We start from the raw sequence: 21,208 nt of genomic DNA, 5'->3' as shown, positions 1-21,208 counted from the left end.
TATGTCCTGTTTTCCGGGGCAATTAATCAAAATTAAGTCAGTTGATGCTTAAAAAAGGCAAAATTATCTGCCAATGGGGTAAGAAAAATAATGTTAATTCAAACAGAAACAAGATTATTTTTCTTACCCTTTTGGCAGATAATTTAGCTTGTTTTAAGCAAAAACTCACAAATCTTTTTATTTATTTCCCCAGAAAACAAGGCTCAATATCTTATGTCATTTTACTACTTTAGTAAATGGTTCTTGATTTAAGAAATGTTTGATATTTGGACTGGAAACAAGACAAAAATACTAAGTTAGAAAAGCATTTTTTGCAGCGAATAGTCGCCACAGGAAAAAAGCTAAACGCAGGATATAGACAAGCAACACCAGTTTCATGACTTCAACATAACCATTACGATGCTTCTGACCACTTTTTGTTCCCTGAAAGTTTAAGATAGAATAATTGCAAGAGCATGATTATAAACAATGAGGCTGTGAAAGTGGACTCGTCAGTAGATGAGTTTTTATAATGTTTGTTCATAATGACGTTTAATGCCCCCGACAACCTACGATTTAGCCACTTGTTAGCAACCACCTTTTAAAGATAAGTCAAAACTTTTTTAAAAAAATCACAATATTACTGATGCATTTTATGTCTTAGAATAAAACATTATTTTTTATTTTATTTGTGTTAACCACACCTGATTTCAGGCATTTAACCAAAAACCCCATTCAAAAAACCTGTTGATTTCAGGACAATGAAACCCGAAGTTATAAAATGTCTGATCCTTGAACATTTTCCTGATCCAAAATTGCATCATCCCTGCAGAACTCTATTCAGCACTGTTAGTGCCAGATGTAAACGGTCCATAGTACTTCAAGATGTTGATATGAATATGAGATACCTATGTGAGGCTCTTCCAGATTGTCGCCCTGAGGCCCAATTCTCGTCACCCCTTCCTATAGCACCAAATGAAACAAACATTAAAATGAGTCAATGTAAGCATTTAGTGAGAAAGCTTTTCTTTCACACCTCAAAGCATAGCACAGGATTTGTCTACTGTTTAAAAAGCCTGCTTATATAAACCTGGTTCCAAAGGCGCACAATCATTCCCAGGTGGTTTTAACTTTTAAAGCAGGGAAACTGCTGAAATTGCAGTCTTGAGTTTTTTTACAGGCTTTCAGCATAGTTCGAATTACAGGGGGTATTGGGGGGGTCCGACCCCCCTAGATGAGACTTGGACCCTCCCAAAAGGGATGAAAATAATAATTTGGGGGGTACTGATTTTATTTTTTATAAAATATTATGTTAGCCTATCCAAAATTGTGTGTATTTAAATGCAGTATTACCATCACATAACAACAATTCAGGAAATAATCTAATGAAATACAATTTTCAAACCCTCACTCCATTTCTCTGGTACGTTCAGACTGTTCTTTGCTATGGTTCTTTGATATCACTTCACTAGCTGTCAAAACATATGTACCTGGTGTGTCAGCGAAAAATTAAGAGTAAGTGGCTAAATCAACTTTAATCTCTGCCTATAGTTTTGACTGCTATGTATATCATCATGCGTTGCGCTTTGTGGTAAATGTTATGAGCAGCTCGTCATCTAAACAGGTTTTCAAAACTGTCTTTATTTGGTTGTTCATAGTGTTTTTCTCATCTATAATGAAGTCATAGTCTAGCTAGCTAGCTAGATAAAAGTTCACACAGCTCCTGAAGCTCTCGGTATCAAGCAAATATTGTCCGTATCTTGGTGAAACTAAGCCAAGAATGGTTGCATTTATGCAAGCAGTTGTTTATTATCTCACGGACAAGGTTGTCGGATGGAAACGTTCTCAAATGTGTGTGTTTGAATTGCTGCAGAATTTCGCATATAGATTAGTGGTTCTAGTGTGTAAGCCTATATAAATGGAGAGTGACGTCACCAGTCGAAATAGCTGTACCCCCCGAAGCTCATGGTATAATTCGAACACTGGCTTTCATGACTAACCTCTTCCTACAGATTTACATACACCACTGAGTAACTCACTATAATCTTCCAGCACAAATCACACAAAAGTACGAAAGAAGGAAAGTGAAAAGGAAAGGGGCGAATATCTGGACCACATGACCATAGCTCTGGGCTGTTTTACCTTCCCGTGAGAAGAGTTTTGCACACAGAACAAGAAAAGAAAAGACAGAAGAGAAATAAAGGTGAAGGGAGAATCTATTGGAGGGAAAAGAGAAAGAATCATTGGTTAATGACCCGAAAGAGCAAAGGATTTTGTAGAGCAAAGACTAGCTGAAGGCAATATGGATGTGACAGAAAAAAGAAATGTATAACTAGCTGAATAATTGTACCCGAAGGTGATAGATAGTGACGCCTGTGCTGAGGACATCTGGCTCTAGAGCGATGAGGTGGGGCAGAAGCGAGCGGATGAGAACTCCTGCCCTGTCCTGGTTAATGTCCACACTGTATCGCTCCAACAGAGCTCGCTTATCACGCCAACTGTCCGACCAGTCTTTAGTCAGCTGCTCCACCTGCAGAGAAACAGGAGCGACTGTGAAAACAGCGAGTGAAAAGACAACTGGAAAACACACACACACACACACACACACGCACACGCGTGCACACACAAAAAAGACAAAAGTGAATCATCCTAAGACAGTAACATGAGAAGTGTTACATGAGAATTCCTTATAAAAGTACAATACTGTTCAAAAGTCTGGGGTCAGATTTTAATTTTTTGTTTAGAAATATATACCTTTATATAAAAATATTTTTATAATCTTACTCTTTCAAATAAATACTGTTCTTTTGAAAAAAATTTTCATCATAGAATCCTAAAAATATATAATATCACAGTTTCCTCAAAAATATTAAGCAGCACAACTGTTTTCAACATTGATAATTATAAGATACAGTATATATACATATATAGAAACTAATCGTTCTTTCTTTCTAACTATTCTTTATTTTTTCCTAACATTTCTAACCATACTTTCTATTTTACTTTTCTTTCTTTTTTCAAACTAATCTTTCTTTATTTCTAACTAATCTATCTCTTTCTTTCTTTCTAACTAATCCATCTTTCTTTCTTTCTTTCTTTGTCTTTCTTTCTAACTATATATATATAACATATATAGATATATAGTTTTTTGAGCTGCAAATCAGCATATTATAATGATTTATGAAGGTCGGATAATGTGACACTGAAGACTGGAGTAATGATGCAGAAAAATGTCACATGAATAAATTATGGTACATTTTAAAATACAGTTATTTTAATTTTAATAATATTTCACAATACTATTCTTTTTACTCTATTTTCGGTTATAGTAATTATGTGGAAACTGTTACATTGCAAGATATAAAGTTGCAATTACATGAAGTAAAGTCACGATAAAATGCAGCCTTGGTGAACATAAGAAACTTCGGTTACACTTTATTTTAAGGTGTCATTGTTACAGTGTAATTATATATTTAAGTACTGAGTAATAGTAAGCAACTACATGTACTTACTATAGGGTTAGGGTAGGATTAGGATTTGGTTGAGGGTTAGTTGCATGTAATTATGCATAATATACTGTTATTACTTTGGTAAGTACATGTAACATATGTACAGGGTTCCCACACCTCGGTTAACTTCAAATTCATAGACCTTTCAAGGACTTTCCAGGTCCAATTTCCTCAAATTCAAGCACTTAATGTGGGGACACATTTCAAGTGAGAGCAAGGTTACATCATGTTACCTTGTAAGATACATTGTTACAGTTTTGCGTGTGTGAACGTCATGGCAACGTACAACACAAAGTAGGCTACCTCACGCGGAAAACACTTAACGTAACGTGTAAATGAGTGTAACTAACGTAAATCAAGCAAGCTAGTATGCATATTGCATAGGGCACGAAGTGTTGACGAAATAACACATTAGCTGACCGGAGGGAATAATATTAAATTTTTTACAGAAAACTTGTTGCACAAAATAAATTCAAGTACTTTCAAGGACCTGTATCTATGTATGTTTATTTTCAAAAACTTTCCAAGGCCTTGAAATCTTTTTTTTCATATTCACAAACTTTCAAGGATTTCAAGGACCCGTGGGAACCCTGAATGTAACAAGGACACTGTAAAATAAAGTGTAACCGAAACTTCTTTCAAAAACATTTTAAAATCGTATCGTCCCCAAACTTTTGAATAGTAGTGCACATAAAAAACAGCTCCTACAGAGCGAGCTCAGAATGAACACAGACTCCAGCGTTTCAAGGACGTGAACTAACCTTCAGTTCATTCTGTAGGACTATATCAGACAAGCTACCTTCTCTCTCATCACTGAGAGATGGACTGGGGTTCCTCTGCTGTGGATGGAAAAACAATTAGCAGTCAAACAAATGTCCACTCCTAAGCAGCAGCAAAGAGCACAGGACAAGAAGACTGGTTTCTGTTGACTGAAATCTCATATGTCCAAATTCTCACTCCATATAGTAAACCTCAAATATGTTCTAAATGGCTTGACAGGTTGGTCTGTTTTTTTAAAGAAGACACTACTTAATAATTTGGACTGAAAAAATCAAAGCTGTACCATATGTCTAACCAAGTTGTATTCCAAAATGTAAGTTGATGTCACACAAATTGAGTTTAAATTTCCATTAAAATGTAATGTCCAATTTTAAAACAGGATGAATTTTCAGTGTTTATGCATTAAAAAGATATACTAAATGAAAAAGTCAGGACACTGACACGTTCTAATACCATTTCAAAGTTGAGCAGCATGCTCTTCAGACGATCAATTTCCTCTCGCAGTTCTCTGATCAACCTCACATTGGCGTCCTGAGGTAAAACAAGTTTTTTTTTTAGTTTCCTCAACTTCCAACTCACAAGAAAAACATGTTCTGCAGACATTTTGAATGCATTTGGACGAACCTCATTGACTCTTGGCTTGTTGACGATGTTCCTGGCATGAGCTGCGTAGCGGAGGGTGCTCAGAGTCTCATTGTAGCTGCTGCTGGATGGCGAGACAGCTGGCGAAAAACAAATCTAAGAATCAATTCTTCTGGCACTGCAACAAACACCAACAATTGACCCTTCGCTAAGCCCCGCCCTCCCTAGTTACCGTTGCTAGTCGCTTGTTGCTTGCCTGGCACATCTATTACAGTGTGTATGCAGCGGTGTCAGACATTCTCAACGAGAAAATTAGCCATTTTTGGCGAACATGTGAAATATCTGAGAGAGCAAGACTAAAGGGACTGCATTATGCATTCGAGGGATATATCCACGACATAATATGCAACCAATTAGCGAATAATTTCATAAAAATTGAAGCTAAAGCCTATAGTCCCAGCCCAAGTAGCGCCTCATACGCTGACCATTCAAATGGGAAACACACAAATTGAGGAACAGCTGTGTTCGTGCACAGCAGGGTAAGTGAAATGTGAAAATAATCGAATAATTATAAATCAAACAGTTTATCCATAAATCTTGTGGAATAACACTAACACCGGGAGAGCCGCGATCGGATTGGGTTAAAGTTACTCAGTCAGGGGTAGTAAGCCCTCGATTAACAATAATGCTGAAATATATTTTAAAGTATGTCAGTGAGCCTCCGTCTTTTCTTTAATCGTCTTATTTTATGTTAAAATATATGCATTATGAACAAAGAACCGTCATTATTTCCAAGCAATAGGTGTTTTTGTTAATCCTGTCACATTTAGTTGTGAATGGGGTCTCACACACTGCTGATCCACGCACATCATTTCTCCCCGTGGCTTTTAGATTTTCAGGAGTGAAAAAATTTCCACTCCCCCGTCCAAACTTTTAGATTAGATTAGCACAATCCATACGCACAACGCTTCGGCATGTTTCCCTCGCTCGAAAGCTTGCCAGACCTCCCGCGCCTAGTTACGGTTGCTAAGACACGATTGGCAAGTGGCGGTTTTCGGCGTGGCTTAACGAAGGGTAAATTCACCACTCTGAATGACTTACTTGCAACCATGATGGTTTTGGAGTTGCCGCCCAGACTGTCTTTGAGAAGCCATGTGAGGACAGAGTCCCTGTAGGGAATGAAGCAGTGCCTGCGCCCGCTGCCCGACAGAGAGCTGGACTGGCTGCCCACGGTGCTCCCTTCACCCTCACTGAGCACACTGTTAATGCTCTGACTGCTGCTGAACATCTGAGAGTTTTGGGCTAGAAAAACAAAGTTAAATGAGATGACAAAGAAGATAAGAAAAGGATGATAAGAGTTAAGAAAGGCCAGTGCCTACCAAGAGCGGAGATGACAATGCCAAGGGTGACAAGAGATTTGTTGATGTTGGCTCCTTCTGTTATTCTGTCTCTGCAGTATTGAGGGTCTGCTCGTTCACTGACACAGCACAAAGAGGGTCAGAGTCAGTAGCTACGTTTACATGGATACCTTTTGGTTCAATCGGAATGAAATCAATCCGATTGATGAATCCGAACACGGTGTTTACATGAACGATAAATAAAGTAATCGATTTGATGTGCGCGTTTATGCGTCACAAATTTCAAATCGGAATTGATTTTTTTGCCGCTGTTCACGCATAACTATTCTCCTCTATTGGTTCTTTATTTGTTTTAAACAGCAGACTTAATATTTATCCGTCTCTGGTCATGATTTGGAGACAATGAGCATATTAACTACTTTGCCGCTGCTTATATTGATCACGCAGTAAAACCCCGCGGCCAAAACCAGTCGTCTGTGGATGAGAGTCTGAAACAAGCACTGGTGGACGTCGTCCTGCTCCACTTGACAGATGCAGTGAAATGAGAGTTTTAGAATAACAGGACACTCATTTATACGACACTTAATTCAACAGGAAGAACATTTTGTTCCGTGCATCATACGTACGGTGTACATTTTAGGACATCCTCAGCATCGGCATCGGACGAAACGGCATCAGACGAAACGGCATCAGACGAAACAGCATCAGACGAAACGGCATCAGACAAAAAGGCATCGGACAAAAAGGCATCGGACAAAAAGGCATCGGAACAAACGGCATCAGACGAAACAGCCTCAGACAAAAAGGCATCAGACATAAAGGCATCGGACGAAACGGCATCAGACAAAAAGGCATCGGACAAAAAGGCATCGGAACAAATGGCATCAGACGAAACAGCCTCAGACAAAAAGGCATCAGACATAAAGGCATTGGACGAAACGGCATTAGACAAAACAGCCTCAGACAAAAAGGCATCGGATGAAACGGCATCAGACAAAAAGGCATCAGACAAAAAGGCATCGGACAAAAAGGCATCGGACAAAATGGCATCAGACGAAACAGCCTCAGACAAAAAGGCATCAGACATAAAGGCATATATAACGGGGCGGCAGTGGCTCAGTGGTTCATGTAGGTTGTCTACAAACTGAAAGGTTGGTGGTTCAATCCCCGGTTCCACCTGAACAAGTGTCGATGTGTCCATGAGCAAGACAACTAACCCCGCTGCTCCCGACGAGCTGGCTGGCGCCTTGCATGGCTGACACCGCCGTCGGTGTATGAATGAGTGAGTGAATGGGTGAATGTGAGGCAAATATGTAAAGCTCTTTGGTGGCCATTGGGTCTGTGAAAGCGCTATATAAATGCAGTCCATTTACCATCCAGCTAAAAGGCATCAGCTATAAGGCATCAGGCGAAACGGACTCAGGTGGAGTTTATAGGTTCGCATTGCACCCCCCCCCCCCATGTGACGTCACATGTAGGCTACGCGGTTCAGATCAGATACAACAACAGCCGATGGATGCATTTCATCTGATGCCTAATTGTACGAGACCTGACATTGTTTTTCCTGCGACCTGAAGCTTTTCAGTCTGAGACGCGATGCCGTTTTGTCCAATGTCTGAAGCCTTTTAGTCTGAGGCATGATGCCTTGTCTTCATATGTCTCAGGATGTCCTAAAATGTACACCGTACTGTGGTCATTACGCTATTTCAACATCACTGCACATGTTCTCTCGATCGGATTACAAAAAGAATAAACCACCCCTTTCAATCGGATCGAGCTCAATCAGATCGATTAAGGTGTTTACATGAAGGTTTTTTAGTCCGATTGAGCCGTGAATCCGATTATAAGGGTCCATGTAAACGCAGCTGTCAGAACTTTACTCTTCAACATTGCACTTGCAATCCAGAGATCACCCACCAGGGGGCAACTTGGTCATATATAATGGTTCTCTATCATGTTCAGTAAAAGCTACATTCTAGATTAGGGGTGTCCAATCCTGCTCCGGGTTATTCCACTGTCCTGTAGAGTTTAGCTCCAACCCCACTAAAACACACCTGAACCAGCTAATCAAGGTCTTACTAGGCATACTAGAAACTTCCAGGCTGTTGTGTTGAGGCACGTTTGAGCTAAACTCTGCAGGATAGTGGCCCTCAGGACCGAGTTTGGACATCCTTGATCTAGATGTTGACTTTACAGGATCTATACTGCCTGAAAGGAATGATTGTTTAAAGTTAAACAAAGACACTAACCTGCCAGCCAGGTCCACCAAGTTGATCTTGCTCACTATTTCTGAAGGAAGGTTATTTTCTAGAATAGCCTATAAAAAGAAAACAGCATTCTCACTACAATATACACTACACTGGAAAAGAAAATGGGTGTTGAAACAATTTTCACTCAGAAATTGCTAAATTCCTGTAAATGTCGCAAATAATTACAAAGATACTGCAAGTAATATACATTGAATTAAACATTTTTAAGTAGAAAAACTAAAATAGTATTTTTTTGTGTGTAAAAAAACCATAAACATAAACAAATAATTTTGTGTTTCATTTACAACTTCTAAAAATAATTTTTACAGCACACCATTCAAACGTTTGTGGTCTGTAAGATATTTTATGTTTTTGAAAGGAGTCTCTTGTCCTCAGCAAGGCTGCATTTATTTGATCAAACTACAGGAAAACAGTAATATTGTGAAATATTATTCAAAGTGAAAATAACTATTTTCTATTTGAATGTATTGTAAAATGGGATTTATTTCTGTGATGCAAAGCTGAATTTTCAGCATCATTACTCCAGTCTTCAGTGTCACATGATCCTGAAGAAATCATTATAATATGTTGATTTGGTGCTAAAAAACATTTCTTATTATTATTATTAATGTTGAACAGTTGTACTAAATATTCTTGTGGAAACCATGATACATTTTTCAAGATTCTTTGCAGATGAATAGGACGTTCAACTCTTTTCAATTCTGTTCAATTTCTATTAGGACCAGAAATCTTTTGATCAATGTAATGCGTCCCTTGCTGTATGAAAGTATTAGCGTAATGTCCCGAAACATTTGAATGGTAATGTAGAGGTAATTTAATTCTATTTTTTGACACTTGGATGATGAAGCAAGAAAATATCCAGTGTGACTTGCAGCCATTCAGAGCTTTAAGGTGCTTTAACCAGTCATACAACAACACTAGTTTAATGCAGTTTGCATTTAAAAAAAAGACAAATGGGAGATCTTCAGATGTAATGGACATGATTAGAGATTCAAACCTGTGTGTATTGAATAGTAAAGATGGCATGAGATCGACTGCTAGCGTCATGAACGTGTGTAGCGGCTGTGATGCGGTTAGCGATGCCATCCTCAAGCAGATCCACTGCTTGCTTGTAGTCGGTCACTACATGCTGAGAAAGACCTATAATAAACACATAATAGCATCATCATCATCATCATCCTTTCCACAATTTGAGTCACAGATACTTTTTCCTGCCTGAGAATGACACTCAGATTACTGTAAAAGGAACAAAATCAGGAAGAGAATGATGCTAAATCCTCTTTTAATATAAAGTGGACTGCGGTGCTAAAACATTTACTAATTGGTCTTTTATGGTGTAATTGGGTCTCAGTTTATATGAGCATGTGCATACAGTGACCACAACTTTTCAAGCAAAACATTTACATTATACTTTTTAAATGGTAATATATGTGTGATATAGTTCTGATTGTCCAACTGGTTGTTAAATAGATTGAAAAAATCAAAATAATTGAAAAAACAGAACAGTTATGAGAAAAGATATGTATTTTGTTATTTAATGCTAGGAAAATTCAACCTTTTCAAGTATCCATTATGGCCAAATACTTTTTGGAGTTACTGTGTTTACATGTTTGAGAAAGACATCTGGTCAACACACAATGCCTTTCCACTCAGCTCCTAGCAGCCACATGGAAGTGAGGTCACTTCCTTTGCTGCACTGGGCTTTCTCCTAATACACACAATGACTGGATGTTGGACAAGAAGGAAGAGAGAGAGAGCAAAAAAAGAGGAGAAGCAGAAACAGTCCTACATGTTGGCTACTCTCAACACAAGCTGTTTTGGGACCTGAGGGTGTGTTCACACTTGTGGTTCGGTTCTCTTCGTTTTTTTGGTCCCGACTAAAAAAAGAAAACTTTACATTTAGTCCTGGTTCGCTTAGCGTTCACACTGTCATTTTAAGACTGAACCTAATGAAACAAACACATTTTTTATGTGACGGAACTTGACTTGAACATCCAAAACAATGCTGTGTTCTAGGCTTGTATGTGCGTACGAATGATGGTATTTTGACCAGCTGACAACTCGTGAAAAGTTTATAATTGTGTAAAGGAGTCAAAACAGCTGCATGAATTCCTCCGTAGCACACAAATAAAGATCTGCAGCAAGGAGACGGTGTTTCTGACGCCTGTACCGAACTGTGACAGGCAACATCGTGACTATGATGAGAAAAAACAGGTATGCTTCAGCCAGGCTGAAATGACTGGGCCCCTGAAAAGGTCCAGTGAATGGGCCCTCCACAAATCTGCTATAGGCTACTCATATCGTGCGTGTGCTCTCTCTCTCTCTCCTACATTAACACATAAGTTACATTTAACTGAGAGAGACTTACTCAGTGATGGGGGCTACATAGGTACATACACACACACACACCAAGGTTAACAAATTATCTGCTACACTTAGACATTTCTCAGAAGGAAATGCAGAAATGCAGTTTCTTACCTTATTACATTAGCCTCCTGGCTATTGTTAGCCTGACTGGGAGCAGCTTTCTGAGCTGACTGAAAAAAGTTGGTCAATACATTATTATTTGGGTCTAAAGCCTTTGCCAGCTCCCTCTTTTTCTTCTCCTTTCTTTTCTGGCACCCTAATTTAAGTGCAGGCCCTGGCATAGCAAGGAAATTTACTCCAACAACATTAGCAAGTAGTTTTTTCAGGTCACTTGCGCTGCTGACCGCGAACTGGCGCGAAGCACTGGCGTTTTTACGTTGCGTTACGTACAACAAAAAATAGCCTACTCAGACCATTTTCAGGAGAGGAGTGTTTCATTATGACACAGGCTACATTTTCCACAAGCAACATTAAATAAAATGCATTTTTTCCTCACTTTCAACAATTAATGGTGCTATTTTGGTTCAGAATAAAATATGGTATAACCTTTGCTTATATTTAGGATGAACATAATTATTGCTGGACTGCATGGGCCCCCCCTAGTGGCTGGGCCCCAGAAAACGTTCCCCTTTCAGCATTCTGTCCATTTAAGGCCCCCATCTTGTGACATTATGTCCTGTTTTTGGTTAGTTTAGATGTCTTTGGTCTGTGTTGCATTCATATTTCGGTTGTACCGCACCAGCAATTTTTTGGACCCATCTTTCCAGCATTACTTATTTACAAGAACCGCCATGACAGAGCAATCGCACCACAGTGCGTTTTAATCGAACCAAACCTGCCAAGTGTGAACACACCCTGAGTTACAAATGCAAACAGTCAGGAACGAATAACTTGTGTACACAATTACTTCTTTAATAAAAATATACAACCATTCCAGTGGCGGCTGCTGGTCTTTCAAAGAGGGGAAGCTCATTTTCGGCCTACATCATAAAAAATTTTCATTTATATATATATATATATATATATATATATATATATATATATATATATGGTAAATGGACTGCATTTATATAGCGTTTTAACAGACCCATGGCCATCAAAGCGCTTTACATATTGCCTCACATTCACCCATTCATACACCGACGGACTATGAATAAATTAATATATATATATATATATATACACACATACACACACACACACACACACACACACACACACTGAATGAATGAATGAATGAATGAATGAAAAAACGATCTAAAAAAAAGATAATAAACTCGACGGAGGAAATGTGGGAATTAGGTTAAACTGAAACAAGGAATGTTGTGTATAATTGTGTGAAATGTATGATTAAACTTGCCTAGCAATTTCGCCAAGCAAATACCAAGAAATATGTTGCAGTAGTTTGTCTTTCGACTACACTTGTAAAATCCGCGATGGGACTGTGCTCGAACAGCTTCAGCGTCAGCTTTTTATATTACAAAATCGCTGTCAATCAAAAGGAGATTTCGACAGACCCTCCAATCATCACGCAGAAGCCCGGCGTCCAGCCCAGCATTTATCCAATGACCGTCTAGTTTCGAAGCACTGAAAAAAACTGTTCAAAGCAGCGCCACTGGAGTCACCGGACGCTCGGCTTCAACAGGGAAATGCACTGTGACGCTCCGGGAATGAATGAGGAGGAAATCGAGTTAGCCGATCTGATATATGAAGCTGATTCTGAACGAACTCGTCTTCGAGATGAACATGTTCTAATGCATTTTTTAGTCATTAAAATGTTAACACAATAGTACATATTTGACCATTAATTTTTTGACATTATAGGGGAAGCCGAGCTCTTGCAGTCTTAAAGAAATCCCCACTGAACCATTCATTAAACGTTATAACACAGTGAGCTCTTTCCTCGTGTTTTCATAAGTGTAGCTTACAAGAGATATTTTGACTTTGTTTGAGGGGATTCACCAGACTTTACCAGTTCAGAACAAATCAGCTTGAAACACTCACCCTGCACGTAGGGCCCCTTCTCTGGGTGTTCCCGAACCCTCAGGGGTGCTGGCTTCTTCTGCTCCGCACCTCTCAGCAGATCACGGACACGCTCATTATAAATCTCTAAAAAACTGAGAGGGAACACATAAGGTTTTGATTTGCTTACACTTATGCTTTCAGGCATTTTTCTTGCCTCATTCTCAGCATAAATTTGTTGGTACTGTTGCGAAAGTGTCAAAGGAAAAGTTCCTCTCACCTTATTTCAACTCTACAGCTCTGTCCATCAGTAGATTCAACTTCAGACCTAAAAAGACCCTTAATAAACGATAAATAGGGCTTTTTTTGTAAGAAAGCATTCAAAGATAACTCCATGGATAATGTAAAGTGGCAGTACTGGTAAATATATGTCATTATTAAAGGGATAGTTCACCTAATATAAATGAAAATGCTGTCCTCAAACTCAGAAGATTTTCGTTCATCTTCAGAACACAAATGCTGATATATTTATTTAAAACTGAGAATTTTTTCATCCCTCCACACTGAAAGTTCACAAAAGAAAAAATTGAGGCCTCAAAAAGTTCAAAAAGACATCATAAAAGTTAATCCATCTGAATTAAGTGGTTTAATCCAAGTCTTCTGTATACAATTGTTTTTTTAAGATAATTGTCAAACACACAGAGCACATCAAATATGGTTAACAGAAACTCAACTGTACTTGCTTGATGCATGTGTGTCAAACAAGCTCATTTGATCTTCCATTTTCTATTTAAATAGTCCATTACTTCAAAGGACATGCTTAAAACAGGTTGATTTAGATGGATTACTTTTCCAATGTCTTTATCAACTTTGGTTGTGTAGACTTTCAATGGAGGGACAGAAATATATTCAACTGTATTTTGAAGATGAAAGAAATTATGGCCTTGTTTCACAGACAGGACTTAGATTAAGCCAGGATTAGGCCTTAGTTAAATTAGGACATTAATTAACTTTTAAAAAATTTCCCTTAGAAAAAACGTTACTGGTGTGCATCTTACTTGACAGATCCTTGGTGTCAGCCCAATTGAGTCCTGCAAAGATGAAGATAACATAATATTTAGGTTGAAATAAAGCTTCATCGATGACTTTGGCTCAATCCCAATTCACCCCTTGGTGATACTTGTTGTGATAGAGGGGTAGGGCGAAGGGGTAGGGCTACATAGCCCTCGAAACAGAGATTTTTCAGAGGCACACTCCAAACGGAGGGCTACGAGAAAGTTCCCACAATGCATCGCGAATCACCGGCGAGATGGCTTCGCAAACGGTTAAACATTCAAAATTAGCCCCAGATGACACCACCATGCACTTTATTTACTCTTATAATAAAAATATAGTCATTTAAATTAAGAAATTGTATAATAAATGACCTTTCCGAAACAGAGAAGACATACATTTCGAGTTAGGAACGTTATAATCATCATGTTTCCTCAGAGGTAAGAGCAGCGCCGCTCATTGTTAGTCGTTGTCATGGAGAAATCGTGTAAAAACTCGTCGCTTCAGTAACGTCAGAGCCATCGTCGACGACTGATGACGTATCGGGTTCATGAAGTTTTCTTCCATTTCGTAGGGGAATATTTCAACCCCTTGGCCCTTGTAACTTTGTTTTAAAGGGGCATTCGGCAACTCTAGCTATTTCTTCGCTGATTTTCACTTTTTTGTCGCATGTTTTCTCAGAGAGCTCCCCCTACAGCTGTGAGGCGTATATTTCACAACACTGTCGTAAAAAAACTCACTTGCGGACCCTCCTCCCCCTTTCTACCGCTGCTCATGTGCATTTGTTATTATCGGAGCCGGACAGCTTTATCATGTGGAGTATGTCTACCGAGGTGTGTAATACATCACACACAGTATCATACGGCGTGTGTGTTAATGTCGAATTGCCGTAAAGCAGTTCGTTTTTCTCGCTCGTTCTCGCTTCTCACGAGATTTCCTATTTCCAACTTACCGGGACGTTAGTCCTCATGTTGCAAGGTTGGTTTCCCGCCTGGGAACATTGGGGGGAGCGGGGAAAGTCACCATTCTCACCAGAACAGGTTATTAAACCATCCAAATGATTTCTAAACGGTTTTATTAAGTTGAAATAGTTGCCGAATGCCCCTGAAGGGATAAGGGGAACACTCGAAAACAAGGGGTAGGGGCAAGGGGTGAAAAGGGATTGAGCCTTTTTCTCATTCTAGTCTTGTTACTCACCGGAGTACCCATCATGGTGTACGTTTTCCCTGAGCCCGTCTGTCCGTACGCAAACAGACACACGTTATACCCCTCTGAAGCCCCAGACAGGACACACACACCCAGGTCCTGAAACACCTAGAGGAGACGGCACAATTTTTTTGACAATTTTTGTTAGGTTATTGCAAAACCTGCCTGGATCTCAAGGTGTTGAAATTCTTGTTCTGTATACTTTGAATGAGTTTGTTGAGAGAGCGTTATTCTTGATCCGTGTTTGTTTGAGAGAGAGAGCGCCAACCTGGTCTTTGAAGGTTACCTGCGTATGTTTATGTATGTTTAGAGCGAAGAGAATGTGTATGGAGCGTATGGAGATCAAGCTTTTGCCTTTTTAACTGTAAGCAGAGGAGAAATGAAAACAGGGAGACCTACTCCTCTATCACCAGCCCCACTGGGACTTCTCTATTTTCCTATTTCACTTCCTTCAGATGTTTTTTCTTCAGAATTCATTGAACTCCTCGGACCAGTTTCACAAAGAAAGACTTTGACTATGGCTTAGATATAGTAGATAGTCAGACTTCAGATCGACATCTAAATCAGACCGTTGCACAAAGCACTTAAGACTCTGACTATCTTAAGTAGGACTACACTGCAATGCATTCTGGGTAAAATAAGACACTTTTCAGAACAAAAAACATGGCGGATGGAGTAAGCGCATTCAACCGCTCAGTGCAGTTTACCCCAGCGGAAAACATGTGTTTGTTGGAGGAGTATAACAGTTACAAGGACATTTTACTTGGGGAATTTAGCGAAGAATGTAGTAACAAAAAGAAATTTTTAATTTGGAAAAAGATTGCTACGACAATTAACAGTGTTAATCCGACCGTTGAGCGGAGCGTTAAAGACGCACAGAAAAAATACAAAAACATGTTACAAGATGCCAAAAAATAAATATTTAAGAGGAAATATCCAAAAACCCTTTCCCTTCTCATAGCTCTCTCCATAACGCCGTCAGAAAACCACAAATTATGAGTCATCTTCCCTTTTCTTTTGGCTGTTTGTACTGTAACTGATTGTTGCTGCCGGCTGCCAATGTAACAGAGTCTTAGACCTGAGTTAGCCTGGGTTAAGGTGTCTAATTATTTTGGTCTAAATTAAGTCAGTCTTTATTTTTGTGAAACAGTCTAACTTGCATTAGACTAGTCTATGAGCAAATTTTAGACTTGTCTAACACCATAGACTGGTGTAAAATAGCTTTGTGAAACCGGCCCCAGTGTCTAAACGAAATCTCCTTGACAGCATGTTGTCCAACATCAGGGCTACGCTGAACATTTACCCTGTGTTTATGTTACACTTCATAAGACACTGACACATGCCAGTCTGACATGTTAGAAAAACACACCATATCAACAACCACCATTATGTATAGTAGAGTAACTGTGTAGATGAGTAATTTAAGTGATATTGTACAGTGTAAAACTGCCATTTTTACAGAAAAAAACTAGCAGCTGTGGTTGCCAGAATAATTCTCTAAAAAAAATTCTTCTGCTACTAAAATCTGTTTTGTACCTTTAAACACTGCAAAAAATGCTTTTCTTACTTAGTATTTTTGTCTTTTTTCCAGTCCAAATATCAAAAAATTCTTGAATCAAGATGCATTTACTAGATGAGTAAAATGACATGAGATATTATGTCCTGTTTTCCGGGGGAATTAATTAAAATTAAGTGAGTTGATGCTTAAAAAAAGCTAAATTATCTGCCAATGGAGTAAGAAAACTAATGTTAATTCAAACAGAAACAAGATTTTTCTTCTTACCCTATTGGCAGATAATTTAGTTTGTTTTAAGTAAAAACTCTCTTAATTTTTATTTATTTCCCCAAAAAAGTCATTTTTCTACTTTAGTAAATGCATCTTGATTTAAGAAATGTTTGATATTTGGACTGGAAACGAGACAAAATACTAAGTTAGAAAAGCATTTGTTGATGCAGTGAACATATACTGACATCCACCATCCACACAGTAGCTATATTTCCATCCGAAGTTGTGAATTTAACTTGTGCGCAGAATTGGAATATCTCACAAAACATTTGCCAATAAAGCACCATAGTGAGCCGAAAAGAATAAAATCACCACTTCCTGATAAACTGGCGCTAAATATCACTAAGAAAAGTAGGAGAAGCCACTGTATAATCTTTTAGTATTTAATAAACGACTTGCGTCTCAGAGCGCGCAGATGAAACGCGATAAACGTGTTATCTATCTCGCTTTCGGAGGCAGATGCTGCTGTTTGGGAACATAGTCGTGTAAGAGAGTTGTGGGAGGGAATAATACCGAACCACTTTTTGACGACAGACTTTGCTCAGTTATTTCGAAACAACCAAAACACATTTTAGACGCTGCAACGAGATCGGTCCGCTAGTTAGTCCAGTTATGTCATCCCATCATGCAAAGTCACATCATTTTTTTGATGCGCATCGAGGAATTTATTCTGTAAATATGTTTCCATCATAGTTCATGCTCATGTTTTCTGATTGGATAAAACATTTATGCGCATCTTGGTGTTTCCATCCAGCAGTTTTTGATGCGGTATCCCAAAGTGCGCATAAAAATAGTGGATGGAAACAGAGCTAGTGTCATACACAAATACAAAACATCATCATGGTAACAGAAATGACAGTAAAATAATACTAATAATATTAATTTAACAACATAAGATGTATCATAAAACCCTAAAGTATATAACTGATAAATAAATGAATAAAAACCATAAAATGTGAAGTGTGACACCGGACGTTTACGGGGTTTCACTGTAAATAAGTGGATTTGCAAAGATTTGAAAAATATATTATGTTTCATGGTTATATGTACCATTTGAAAAAAAATGGTACATGTAACTTTATTTTATTGCTAAATTATTTGAAATGTAATTTATTACAGTTTTTCCCATTTATAATAAGGGAACTTACTGTTAACCAAGTAACAGGTTTTAATTGTTGCATTTTTAGTAATTTACAGTTAAAATTACAATTTGTTTTACACTGTAGGCCTAAAAGTGAAAGCACGTACACACTGTAATAATGTTATCAGCTAACACATGAGAAACAAAGCTAAATCTGAAGCTATTTGGCAGTCCAGTATTTACTCAGTAATAGCAATGTAATGTGTTCGTTACACATCCAACAAACAAAGGAGGTGTATTAATTGCAAACAACAAAGATAATGCCTAAACGTTTGTTTTTCATACACCCTTGTCTATCTTCATGAACTTTCAAAGGAATTACAAAACTAAACATATAAAATACATCTTTCTTTGTGTACTACAGGTGTGGGAGAGAAAGTAATGTGACCTTAATGTCCACTGAAAACCCAGTGAGTCAGCAAAACAAGAGACTCTCTCAGGGTATTGTAACCCAGGTATGTATTTGGCAGAGATGAGAAGAGTCCTGGGGCCAGGCCGGTCTCTGTGTAGGGTGTGAATGAAGGCTAATTGGGATGCAGTCTGCAGGGAGAGTGGATCCGCATCTAGCAGCCGCTTCTGTCTGACTTACTCTAATTATCCTTATTTCCATTCTTCAGCTTGAAAGAATCAGTGAGGGACCTTGTTAGACAAGCGCATCTTAACCCACTCCACTGAACCCAGCTCATGTTAGATGCTTTTCAATGTCACAGCCCTCTCTTTTTAATTTGCTCTCCCTGTCACTTCTGGACTTTACCCAAAAGCACTCCCAAGTCTCAAACAAGTTCTTAAACAGCATTATATTAGTGTTTATGGCTTAAAGTAGTGAACTGACACATGAGTGTTACTCAAAAAAATTATCCACTACAAATTACTAATTACTACTTTAAAATTGTAAATTGATTACATTACTGATTACTGCATGTAAAAAGTAATCAGATTACTAATTACTTTACTTTTAAGTTACTTTGAAAACCTATTAAAACTACAAGAATACACTACAAAGTGAAACTCAGTTCTTTTCGTAATTTAATATTGCAGACATCCCAAGTCTCCCGGGAGTCTCGCGCATATTGATAGCGGCGGCTCCCTGATGCGCAAATTAGTTAAAATCTCCCGAAATCTAGAGCGAGCGAGCAAGAGCGCGCATGCGAGACAGAAGAGACTGTGATCCAAACCGTGTAGCACGCACACGGCGGAGAGGGAGAGAGCGAGAGACCTTGCGTGTGTGTGTGTGTGTGTGTGTGCCTCATGAACCACGTTCTCCGATAATTCATTAAAGCGCATGTTCATTAACTGACGCAGCCGGCCAAACGTGATTAGAAATAGTTAAAATCTCCCGAAATCTAGAGCGAGCGAGCGAGACAGATGCAAATTCATTTTACTAAATATTTTTTTCTTAACAATACATTTGTAACACAAGTAACTTAATTTTATAGACATCAGTAACTGTAATCAAATTACATACATTTTAAATGTAATGAGTTACATTACTGCGTTATCACGAAAAGTAATTAGAATACAGTAACTTTGTAACGCGTTACACCCAACTCTGCACATGACATGGGCCGTGTTCGAAATCACCCAAACATTATTCCACTAATATAGTCCACTTGAAGGAGTAAGTGAATTCGGACACTGAGTGCGACGTAAGGACTACCGCTTTTTCATCGTTTGTGCTTGTTTTTTAATAAATATTTATACTTTGCAAACTGGTGATTCCAGTATAATGAAAAGATTTATCGGTAACACATTATTTAAGGTTACATAGATACACGTTACTACATAGTAATAACAGCATGTTATGCATAATTACAAGTAGGCCTATACAACTAACCCTAAACCCAAACCTAACCCTAACCATTAATCTAAAGGAACATTACATGTAAGTTCAGTTTATTGGATAGACTGCAAAAAAGGCAGCTCATATTAACCAGTTTCACTGTGTAAACATTAATACACAAAAAACACAATAATTAATATTATTAATACTATCAATAATAATAATGCATTATAAAAAAACTGTTAAAATAGAGTAAATAAAACTACTTTTATTAATAATAATAATACTTAAAAACTTTAGCCAAAATGGAATTAAATCCCCTTCTAGGATTATGTGTGTGCATGCAATTATGAATACAGACATAGGAAACCTTGGACAAAAGCATCTGATGTTTGCTTTCCTCCTCATACCACAAAAAAACAAAACAAATGTACTTCTGGTCACAATGCTAGAGGAAAGCTGAATATAGAGTTGAATCTGGACAGGAAGTTGTCCAGAAGGTCAGTGCTTTAGGCAACATGTGATCCCAAAGACCCCTTTGAGGAGATGCTCAATCTGGGAGAGGCAAACCCAAAAGCTGGGAAGTGGAAAGGAAGAGTCAGGCGGTCTTAATTATGGGAGATGACGTCTTTCAATGACAAACAACATCATCATGGGTTAAGTCTTGGCTTCTCAGTAAAAGACTTGGTCATAGGAGGCTTAAGCAGGATGCTTTAAGACGAATAATACACGCAGAAAAGGAGGATAGATATGATAGGTTGAAGGGAAACTCCACTCCGTTAAAAAGCTGTTAGTTCGTAATACACCCAGTTTTAAATCCTAAGGCCTGTAATCAAAGTGTGGAGCGCTACAGCGAGGAGAGGCTCTTTAATGTGGCTTTCTTAATAGCCACCACTCAAAAACTCCTTGTTTCTTGTGATATCTCATGGGAGTGCCAGCTGAAGCCCATCCAAGGCAAGGGCCGTCCCAGACCACAGACCAATACGTCAGTCCTGCTTTTATACAGAGCACTGGGACAGAAATACTGAAACACATGGTTTACATTGAAGGGACTTCTCAGCTTTGCCATCACATGAATAAATTCGATTTTAAAATATATTCGGATAGAAAACAATTATAATATTTCACAATATTACTGGGTTACACTTTATTTTATGGTGTCATTGTTACAGTGTAATTATATATTTAAGTACTGAGTAAATACTAATTAACTACATGTACTTACTATAGAGTTAGGGTAGGATTAGGATTTGGTTGAGGGTTAGTTGCATGTAATTAGGCATAATTTACTGTTATTACTATGGTAAGTACATGTAACATATGTAACAAGGACACTGTAAAATAAAGTGTTACCTATTACTGTTTTACTGTATTTTTGATCAAATAAATGCAGCCTTGGTGAGATTAAGAGTATTCTTTTAAAAAAAACTTTTAA

General features: G+C 38.2%; 1 protein-coding gene across 1 annotated transcript in view; it reads right to left on the bottom strand.

The window, feature by feature from the left end:
• stard9 (StAR-related lipid transfer (START) domain containing 9) overlaps positions 1-21,208 on the bottom strand; it is a 70,935-nt gene that overhangs the window by 26,535 nt on the left and 23,192 nt on the right. The window contains exons 4-16 of the mRNA XM_077240121.1: positions 15,058-15,174; positions 13,866-13,898; positions 13,088-13,146; positions 12,850-12,962; positions 9,476-9,618; positions 8,458-8,525; positions 6,230-6,327; positions 5,952-6,152; positions 4,893-4,990; positions 4,722-4,799; positions 4,250-4,327; positions 2,330-2,509; positions 888-942 (exon numbers count right to left, since the gene is read on the bottom strand). Coding sequence (XP_077096236.1) covers positions 888-942; positions 2,330-2,509; positions 4,250-4,327; positions 4,722-4,799; positions 4,893-4,990; positions 5,952-6,152; positions 6,230-6,327; positions 8,458-8,525; positions 9,476-9,618; positions 12,850-12,962; positions 13,088-13,146; positions 13,866-13,898; positions 15,058-15,174 — 1,321 coding nt within the window. The remainder of the gene's footprint in view (positions 1-887; positions 943-2,329; positions 2,510-4,249; positions 4,328-4,721; positions 4,800-4,892; positions 4,991-5,951; positions 6,153-6,229; positions 6,328-8,457; positions 8,526-9,475; positions 9,619-12,849; positions 12,963-13,087; positions 13,147-13,865; positions 13,899-15,057; positions 15,175-21,208) is intronic.

This window comes from Siphateles boraxobius, unplaced genomic scaffold (genome assembly GCF_051911475.1).
Source record: "Siphateles boraxobius isolate OS27281-9 unplaced genomic scaffold, OSU_SipBor_1 22, whole genome shotgun sequence".
In the NCBI taxonomy this organism is placed as follows: Eukaryota; Metazoa; Chordata; class Actinopteri; order Cypriniformes; family Leuciscidae; genus Siphateles; species Siphateles boraxobius.
Note: the sequence above shows the minus strand (reverse complement) of the source record. Positions and strands in the feature narration are given on the sequence as shown.